The 10,559-nt window shown below is 40.3% G+C and overlaps 1 protein-coding gene across 1 annotated transcript; it reads left to right on the top strand.

Moving 5' to 3' along the window:
- The first annotated feature begins 3,975 nt into the window (after positions 1 to 3,975).
- LOC115251341 (WAS/WASL-interacting protein family member 3-like) lies at positions 3,976 to 10,140 on the top strand. Its single transcript, XM_029843151.1, has 9 exons — positions 3,976 to 4,152; positions 5,252 to 5,315; positions 6,549 to 6,637; positions 6,724 to 7,014; positions 7,202 to 7,334; positions 7,876 to 8,375; positions 9,068 to 9,406; positions 9,663 to 9,744; positions 10,025 to 10,140. Exons 1-9 carry the CDS (start codon positions 3,976 to 3,978, stop codon positions 10,057 to 10,059), a joined length of 1,710 nt encoding a protein of 569 aa, XP_029699011.1. The 3' UTR covers positions 10,060 to 10,140.
- The last annotated feature ends 419 nt before the right edge of the window (positions 10,141 to 10,559 follow it).

The raw sequence follows: 10,559 nt of genomic DNA on the forward strand, positions 1-10,559 counted from the left end.
AGCTCTGTGGCGTACTCCTGCATATCTTTAACCTGAGCCTCAGTCTGGCGAGAGTTCCACTCCTGTGGAAAACATCATGTGTGGTTTCGGTTCCTAAGACTGCGCATGCCAGGGAGCCCAACCACTTCAGGCCAGTGGTTTCAACCTCTCACCTGATGAAGACCATGGAGAGGATCGTTCTCACCCACCTCCGACAGCTGGTGGATGGCAGGATGGACCCTCTACACTGTAGAGTCTACAGTTTGCTTATCGACCGGGCATTGGTGTGGATGACGCTGTCATCTACCTGCTGCACCGGTCACTTTTACACCTAGAGAGCACCGGGAGCACTGTGAGAGTCATGTTCTTTGACTTCTCCAGTGCCTTCAACACAATCCAGCCATCATTGCTGAGAGGGAAGCTGGAGGGAGCCAGAGTCGACTGTCACCTAGCTGCCTGGACCACCGACTACCTCACCAACAGACCGCAGTACATGAGGCTCTGCGACTATGAGTACGATGTGGTAGTCTACAGCACGGGGGCACCGCAGGGTACAGTTCTCTCCCCCTTCCTTTTCACTCTCTACACATCTGACTTCAGCTACAACTCAGACAGCTGCCACCTCCAGAAGTTCTCCGATGATACAGCCGTTGTTGGACGTGTGTCTGAGGGGAACGAACTGGAGTACAGGGAGGTCAACACCAACTTTGTCACCTGGTGTGAACTGAACCATCTGCGCATCAACGCCAGCAAGACAAGGGAGGTGGTGATCGACTTCAGTAAGAAGGCTCCTCACATTGCACATGGGTTCACTGGCTTCCTGCATCTAGTGGGAGGTTGCTAGGCTATATCAAATTAAGGGTAGGTGTGAATGGTTGTTGGTATTTCTATGCTAGCCTGTGATCCGCTGGCAGCTGGTCTAGGGCATACCTCGCCTCTCCAACTCAGCGAAGAGTCAACAAAGATGGCTGGGTGTTCTGAGTTTACTGAAGTGAAGTCAGAATGTTAAATTTAGGGAAAACAAAATTGCAGGATTTCCCTCAAATAAAATATTGTGATTACCTTTTTGCATTTAGATGTGAGCTCTTTGAAATGATGTAAACTTAAAGCCATGCACCTTCTTCTGTGTCTAGCAGTGGAAAGAGTCATTTGAGGTTGAGTGAAGTGTTAATGCCTGTCTCTGTCTCTCCGTTCGGGGTACAAACTTCCACCAGAGGGGGTCTGACAAGAGAGGACTGTAGCTTGCCACACACTGTGAGTTCTGCACTTCTTTAATCTCTCCCGTTTTCTCCCCATCTTAATTTTTCTCAGCTCTGACATGTAAAAAGCCTGCCCGCCCATCTTAACCACAGACTTAAGCCCTCAGCAGGGTTCGGGGGAGTATCGTGCTGTTTTGGAGCTCCTCTACTGACACAACAGTTTAGCATCATAATGGCTTGCAAACACCTGTCCAATTAGGATGATTGTGTTCCATCTCCAGCTACCAGACAGATCCTGCTGTGTCGCAGAGCAACTTAGCAAAATATACTAAATAGTTTTGCACGAGAGCTATTTTTTTTCCCTTTTCTGACAAATCTGTCATTTTAAATCCAGATTTTGTGAGTAATTGGGAGGGGGGGTCTCCACATAATGTCATTTAATTTAAGCTCCCCTCTAGTTATTATATGCTACAAAGAAAACAGATGTGTGTGAAACTATGCTACAGTGCAACAAAGTTTACGATGCAAAGTTGGTTCTCAGCCAATATACTGAAGAGACACCAATGTCATTTAGCTCCTCTCTGACACTAGGGGATTGTTTTACATGTAAAATAGGAACCTGAACTCACAAATGACATGATTGGTTGTAAAATGTTGAAATCTAAGTGTAAAATGCACAAGTTGCCACATGTACAGTGTTTTGCTGAATTGTTGAAATGATTAAAGAACAAGAAGATGAAATTTGCCAATCAAACAAGAAAAAAACAAGCACATACAGTATATTGAGGGAGAGGCGACAGAGAGTGAGTACCGTAGACTGCCCCACACTGGTGTGCTGTGCATTGTGGGGCTGCGTACCTTGCTCAATGGTATCTCATCAGTAATCAGAAGGTGTTCTGGCATCTCTCCTGTTTTTCAGTTTTTGGTCTGACAGACTGAGCTCCCACCACCCCAAAGGTGGTGAGACTGACTAGCTCTACCCCCTTCTCTATAAGTAATAGTAAAAATGTATTACTATTCTCACAATATTTAGATACATTTAATTGTCTGAAAGTGAAAAATTTGAGATCAAACTCTTTTATGGCAATAATGTAATGATTATCGCACACATATAGTAACATCAACCTTTTACTGGATGACGCACAGACACCTTAAGTAAAGCATTCAACCAAAAGTTTCTTACTGATTTTGCTTGAACAACATGTACTACAGAGCCAATTGAAACTCAATAATACTCAAACTAAATACTTGTGCTATTTCTCCCCCACAAACAATTTACCCCCACAATGAGCAAACACACAATCCTGTATACACCACATGGTACACCACACGAAATTGACCAACTTTCTAAATCTAATATATTATTTCTTTCAAAGGCAAACATAGAGAAAGACGTCCATGCATATGTCTACTAGAAGGCATGGAAGAATAAGCTAGATCCATAATGCAATGATAAAGTGCTGTACAGTCATTTTAATCATATGAATTGTGTTTTTATTTTATTCTCAGCAGCCCAAACCTTAGTTCATATAATCTGACATCTGACATATAATCAGGCAAATTGTCCCTTTATTAAAACAGCTCAAGTCATTTTGTAGATGCAGTCTGGTGCTAAGACTGTACATTAAACATCAACAAAAGAATCAAATCTCTGCAAGGAAAACAATGTGATCTCTGCCAACCAGGCTGCCCAGGTAATTGTGAGGATGTATCCATTTGTCTGTGTGTACGCTGCAGATGATGCCAGGGCATATGTGCAACGTGACTTTGTGTACATGTGTGTCACTTGGGTAATTAGGGAAAGGAGAAAAGGAAAGATCAAAGGCACTTTACATTTTCCATTTCAGCTTGAAAGTCTGCGTGCATGTGTGTGCGTGAGGGGGTAGGGGTAGGGGTGTGATGATCTCTTCCAAGCTTTGATGCTGTAAGCTCCTCCAGTTTATGTTCTATGGATAAAAATACTACAACATGTAATCTGGCATTTATCCCCTGAGAGCAGGAGCCCAAATGTGTCACATGTCAGAAAAAGGAGGTAAAAAGCAAGCAAAAGAAGAACAGGGGTAGGGTGGAGCCTTGGAACTAGTATAAAAACCAGTGGGGTTACCCTCTGAGATGATTCAGTGATTGTCAGAAGTTGATATCCATGGTTAATAGCCATAATTTACTGTGCAGCATAGGAAAATATTATGGTAAGTTTGACATTGAGCCAATCAAAACCTTATATGGAACTCTAGACTAAATTCACACAAGGATGTCTACAAACAAACAAATCAGTAAGGCTGCCAATATGGTCCATAATGTTCAAATGATTTAAAAGAAGTGGGACGTACATCCTACTAATCTTTACAAAAAATGCAATATGTTGACCATTATTTTTAGTAAAGGTTCCACAGTATGCAAAATTCCCTTTTTCATGATTTTTACACATGACTTATTAGTTACCGGTGGCTGTGCAGACAATCTCCTATATATTACCTATATGACATATAGGATGCGTTTTGTGACCTCCCAGGCAAACAGCTCTTTCAGATGGTTTCACCTGCATGGGAGGAGAGAAAACCTGACCTGTACCTAAATTATAAAAAGTAGGAAAATAAAACAAATGAGGAATATAAAAGACAGCTAAAAAAATATCACTTTACACACAATTAAATAAAAAATAAATAACAGAAGTAAGGTAAGGTTGAAGCAAAAATTATTGGTTAAAAGCAGTACTGGAAATGTGTCAGTGCTTGGTCGTGTGTGGTTGGGACAGGAGACTGGCATCAGAAGAGCGCCGTCTGCATGAGAGAGTGTAATGGTGGAGTCCATCAGTGAGCTAGAAATGGGCCTGGTTGTGAAAGGCCTTGTATGCAAGGAGGACTTTAAACAGGATGCGTTGTGGGACAGCGAGTCAGTGGAGGTTCTGTATAACAGGGGTGATGTGATCACGGGTATAGGAGTGGATGAGGAGGCAGGCAGCAGAGTTTTGGATGTACTGAGGTTTTCTGAGGATCATGGATGATTGATTTCCAGTTTACAGCTGCAGCAAAAGGGGATAGTGTGGCGGGCACATAGGTACCTCTCACCCAGGAGGATTAAGGATTGGGGGGCGTGTTCCGCACCCATATATTTTTGGCGCAATATTAGAATTCATGCATTCAAGTTTTGGAGTTCAATAAGGAAACACAGAGAAACAACTGCGTGGAGCCTTCTTCTTCTTCAAGCCACAAGTGTTTTTGAGGTGGAAGAAGACTGTTCTGGTGATGCAGTTGGCATGAGATTCAAGGTGAGGCCGAGACGACGTCTCTGACCTCAATCCTGAAGTGCGCCAGAGTGACATTTGGACTTTGAGCAGAAGTTGGAGATAGAAAAAGGACGAATCAAAATGGTGAGATTAAATTGTTTAATTTAGTTAGTCATCTAAGACAACATTTTAGTGGAAGAAGCATAAACGAGGTTATAGAGCAGTGCTGTCAAACTCATTTTAGCTCAGGGGCCACATAGAGGAAAATCTATTCCCAAGCAGGCCGGACCGGCAAAATCATAGTATATAACTTAAAAACAACAACTTCAGATTGTTTTCTTTGTTTAATACCGTCCAAAATAGGACAAACACAACAGCACTATTAATCATAAAACACTTCAAGTTATTTGAAAATTCTGAGGACAGAGAACACACAATGTCTCAGTGATTCACAGAACCAAAACAGTATCCCAAACCACAGAACTATATCAGGGTGACATTTCTCAGGCAGAAATGTAGATAAAAATGATAAAACTCTGTTGCCCAAAAAAACTGCAAGAACCACAGTCACAAATCAAGAATAGGTTAAATATACAAATAAACTAAAAACAATAGCACATCAACATATAAACAAAAAGCTGTAGCCTGAGCTCAGTGTATTCAAAATCGTGCAAACATAACATCGCTATTAATCATAAATCATTTCAATTTATTTTAAAGTTGTGATGTCCATGCTTTCATCAATTGCAAGTGAAAAAGCAATAAAAGCCTTTACTTTGTTTTTTAACTTGCTGTCCAAATCCATTGAAAGATCAGAAATTCTGTCTGCGATGGTGTTTCTTGTCAGGCTGATATTTACAAAAGCCTGTCGCTCTTCAGGGCATACGATCTCCGCTGCCCTCACCATGCAGGTTTTTATGAATTCGCCCTCACTAAATGGTTTTAAGCACACCGCGATTTCTTTAGCAATAAGCTAACTAGCTTTGACCGCAGCGTCACTGATGTCTCGGCTGTGAGTAAAAACGGAAAGTCCTTTAAAGTTATCATATTTGTGGGCATGAAAACTCACATAGTGGCGACGAATGTTATATACTTTCCGTACTGCAACACGGGAACACAACAAACATACTGCTTTCCCATTCACTTCCGCGAAAAAATAGGAGACTTTTTTTCTTTTTTGACAGCGACATTTTGGGGCAGTGAGGGTGAAAAGCATAAAATACTCAAAGTAGAAACCGTAATAAATCGCACAGGCAAAGCACAAAAGAGCTCATCAGCTCTTGTTTGACCTACTTGCTCTGCCTCAGTATAAACAGGTTGCTTGCTTAACATAATTGCTATTGCGTCATCCAATGGACGCATTTAGAACAGCAGTTGATTGAAAAATTGCAGTTCATTTTTATACTTTACATAATCATCTCTCGGGCCGGATTAAACCCTTTTGCGGGCCTGATCGGGCACACATACACACATCGGGTTATATAGGATCACTAGGATAAATCAGGTGTCCGAAAACTCCATTTTCTTCACAGTCACCCAAAATTTTATCCAATCAAGGGACAGGAGCAAATCTATCTCATCATGACATTAAAATGTTTTATTGTTTTCATTAACTGAAACATTTACATTTACTTACTATTTATTATAGGTCTATATTAATATATTGTGGAGAAAAAAACATCAACCGCAATTACTTTAAGGTCAGCTTTGAAATAAGCTTTGAAGTGTGTCTTTGATGGCATTACTATATAAAGGCTGGGAGACAAATCAAACAATCATCTCATTGAAATATCAAAGTACTAAACACTAAAAATCAAACAAGTGGGTAAATGTATCATTTATTAAATGACATCAATAACTGGAGAATTTGATCAAATGTAAATGTTACTTTATGATGGGGTGGTTGAGAAAGTGTTGGGTTCACCTGAAAAAACGACTGAGATGCAAAACTGGTGCGTGAATGTTGAATTTTCTCTTCTGCTTTTAATACATTTTATAAAAGATGAGCATCTGACTTGGCCATTTGTAATGTGAATAGTCCAGTACAGATAATCCTGGTCTTTAGTAGGGTCATCTTAAGTCAGTGACAGTAACAGCTCAGGTTGATATCATGTTGTCCTTAAAAATATCTTTTGTCTCTGCAGGTTTGTCCAAATCGTATGCGGCTGGCAGTCGTATCGCACAAGACAAAAGTTTTTCTCCTCAACACTCTAAAGCAGATATTGCAAAAAAAGTCAGTCAAAGATCTGCTCCTGCTCCCCTCCGCCCTAAAAAGCGTTAATCAAGGTACATAAATCAAATGTGCTTCTGTGTATCCAGGTGCTGCATGGCCAAAACTCGGACATTATGAACAAATTAAGGAGAAAGGCTCCTCCTCCTCCTCCTTCTCCTCCTCCTCCTCCTCCTCCTCCTGCTCCCACTTTTCTTTCAACCTATATTGGGGAAGGTGGTTGTATTACTATAGGCTATGATCCTCATTTCCCTCCACCACCATCATCCATTCTGCCAGTGCTGAATGAAGAGCAATACTGTCCCATTACACTGGAGAGCAGAAGAGGAGTAAACTTGAACAAGGTGGATACACCATCCTCTGAACTGGACATTAACAAAGTAAGGCAGACCTTGTTGATACAGATTCATAAAGGAGTCAAACTTTAATCAGTAAATTTAGATGTTGTCACTGAGTCAGAGTGAGATCTTTTGTTAAGATACAGGCATTCCTTTTTACATACATTTTAGTAAAATATCACTTCAAAGTTACAAAATCAAAACATGAAATGTTCTTTTGTGTATCCAGGTGCAATGTCACAACCCTGACATAAAAAACAAAGAATGGACAGGGGCTATCTCTCCTCCGTCACCTTTTCCTCCTCTAGCTACTAAGCATCCTGTTGAGTATGGTGCATGTAATGACTCTTTCTTTCAGTGCTGTAAGTTATGAAAATTTGACTCCCAGCAGTGTTTTTTTTTCCCATTTGTACAGTGCTCATTTTTGTTATTCTAGGTTTGCAGTGCTCTCTTTGCAGAACACCAAAATGTAATCATCTTGTTTATAACTTGGTTATTTTGTTCCAAAATTAAACACTGACACATCTGAGTCATCAAGTCACATAACCACTTTAGTAGAGGTAATAAAGAGGGAAGAAACAAAATACAAGTGGTTATTATGGTTCTACATGCATGTGTATAATAGTTAGTTTGTACAGTCAACCATGATTGGAACAGTTTTTCAAGTATGCTTTGAAATGTCATTTTGGTACAAGATGGAAGGTGGCATTGAATCATCAAAGCACGTGACAAAAAACTTTGAGCATCAAAATCAGCAATAAACTGTAAAGTGATTTTTTTTTTTTTTTGAGCTCTTGGCGTTCAGGTTCCCCAACCCGGGGATCCTGGGTTGGCATAAGTGAATGGTAGTAACAGCTCACAATGATATGCCATCCTTAATATGCTCTTTCCCCCTCCCTGCAGGTTTCTCCAAATATGTTTCTGCATGCTGGCCCCACTCCTCCAGGTCAACAGGCCAACGAGCTTATCCTTCTCCACACCCTCAAGGAAGTGCTGCACTCAAAGTACGGCAAACACCTGTCTGTTCTTCACTTCCTCCTCCTCAACACCCTCAAGAACAAGGTGTATGCAAACAACGGCGAAGAGCTCCCCTTCCTCCATTACCTGCTTCTCCAACTCTACATCCTCTACAACCCGCTGCAGTTAAAAAACGACGAAGAGCCCCTTCTCCTCCACAAACACCTGATCTTTTAAATTTACACACTAAGCAAGATGATTGTCATACTGTACCCCGTGATCCCTCTTTCCCTCTCCCTACACCATCATCAATTCTTCTAGCAATGAATGAAGTTCCTTATTGTCTCCACACACTGGATGAGGTTGGAATACTAGAAAAGTCAAGGGAGGTGGAAAAACAAAGATGTCAAATGGACATCCATCCAGCCCAACAGGAACTTAATCCAGTAAGTTCAGATGTTTGTACTGAGTCAAGCCCAGAATATTTGTGCTGATGCATATTAGAGGAAGACTTGAAAAGTGTCCATGGCCCATTTGAACTTGCATATGTATTTTTTTATTTTTTTGTTTAAAAGTAGTGTTTTTGAAAATATGACTTCTCTAACTAAATCAAATAAGATAAAGCTATTGAGCTTGTTTATCCAGGTCCTTCTCCAATGAAATTCTGTGGCCCACATAGCAGAAGAAAGCTGTAAGAAGTCTTTTCAGCTAACGATATTCACACACACTTATAACTTATAAGAGTTTAATTAATATTTTCTCATGAATGGAAACAAAACTAAAGGACCTACATTTTAAAGAATCTTAATTTTACACAGCAGAGGTACCACCGCAGATGTTGACTTTTTTAATCAAAACTGAAGACGTATCTAATTAAAGTGACTATCATTTGTGCCTTTTATTCTCAGCATCTTCTTAAAATTCCTTTTGATCTTTTTTGCTAATTTCATTTCTTTTGTTTTTCATTCATTGTCTGTGTTTAACCCATGATGTCTTCTGTGAAGCACTTTGGCTACCTTGTTTTGTAAAGTCTTATATAAAGCCAATTTTATTTTATGATTAATAGAATTTTGTTACATAAACCTTTTCATTTATATTTTGCAATGTACTAAATGCAAATGTACTTATGTAAATACAGGTGCCTGAAGATCAAAACCCTGACACAAAGAAGAAAGTAATGCAAAGAGCTCCATCTCCACCATTACCTTCTCCTTTTCCTCCGCTACACCCTCAAGAACCTGCTGCAACTAAAATATGGGAAATGCCTCCTCCCCCTCCTGATTTACCTCCACAGTCAGAAACTATGGAAGATGGTTGCAGTACCGTAACCCATGATCCTCCTTTTCCTCCTCCACCCTCACCTATTCTCTTCATGATGTATGAATGTGGACATCAATTTCAATCTTGTGAAACAGAAATTGATGCAGCATGGCAGACCTTGTTGAAACAGATTCAGGATGGGGTTAAGCTTAAGCCGGTAAGTTCAGATGTCCCTTCTGAGGTTTTTCTGTTAATCTAAAGGCATTCATTTTAGAAGAAGACTTTAAAAAGTCTCCCTGCAGGGTTGTAGGCCCCATACAACTTGCAGAGTATAGAGTTAAATACTTTTTCTACTAAATGGAAACTAAAGATTTCCAGTATTTTTAAGGATAACATTTTTTTTATTTTTTTTAACGCAAGCCATTTATTTATATGACGATAGAGCTGAAGCACCTGTGTTTGTGTCAACCCAGGTGGCGAACCACTTTAACGCTGTCATGACAAACACCTTAAAAAAGCATCTTGAAGAGAGGCGAAAACACATCTGTCCCCCACGTAAGTCCCCCTGCAGCACACCTGGAGCATGTGTAAGAGGATACATTTAAATGCCTTTTTCTGCAACAATTCTGTGCTGTAAAATATTTAATCGATAAAAGCTATGACTTAAATGTAAATGATTTGAAGAGGTGATAATTTTTTTCTTAAATTGATCAATTACAGTTAAGCTCTGCTGAGCGCAGTGGTGAAATTTTGATATTTGAGATTTTTCTAACTAGTACCAAAATATACTCTGATTTGTGATTTGCCCCCTTTTCCATTTGTTTATGTTTTCCAGGTGAAGATGGAGATAGTGATGAGTGGGATGACTAGGTATTTTCTGCTGCCGCATCCATTCTTGTATCTGCATTTTTCTTTTGCAGCTGTTGTCATTAAACAAAGTTCATCATCAACACCCCCATCAATATGTGTAGTTCTTTGAATTGAAAGAAATTTGCAAAGAAATAGGGCTTCTGCTAAGGATGACATATGTATGTGTGGTATGCCATGGTCAAGATGCTACACAGGTGTACAGGGAATACAGCAGAGGAACCCTCAACATCTGGTGTTAAGGGTTTAGGGGGAATGGGGTGATATGACCCACTCTGGGGTCTACTGGTCAGGAAGCTGCAGACCCAACTTTTCAAGGGTGGGGAAGGAGCAAGCTCAAGTCTAGCATCTTAGTAAACTACAAACCACTCTCGCGTAGTTCTCTTTACCAGTATTCATGTGGAGGAAGAAGCTTATGATGTCTGTAGATGGGCCCAACCTGTATGACAACTGTAGCGGGTCAGGGATTGAGAGCAGTGAACTGCTGTGGTTTGGTTTCATTA

Source organism: Takifugu rubripes, chromosome 10 (assembly GCF_901000725.2).
Source record: "Takifugu rubripes chromosome 10, fTakRub1.2, whole genome shotgun sequence".
Lineage (NCBI taxonomy): Eukaryota > Metazoa > Chordata > Actinopteri > Tetraodontiformes > Tetraodontidae > Takifugu > Takifugu rubripes.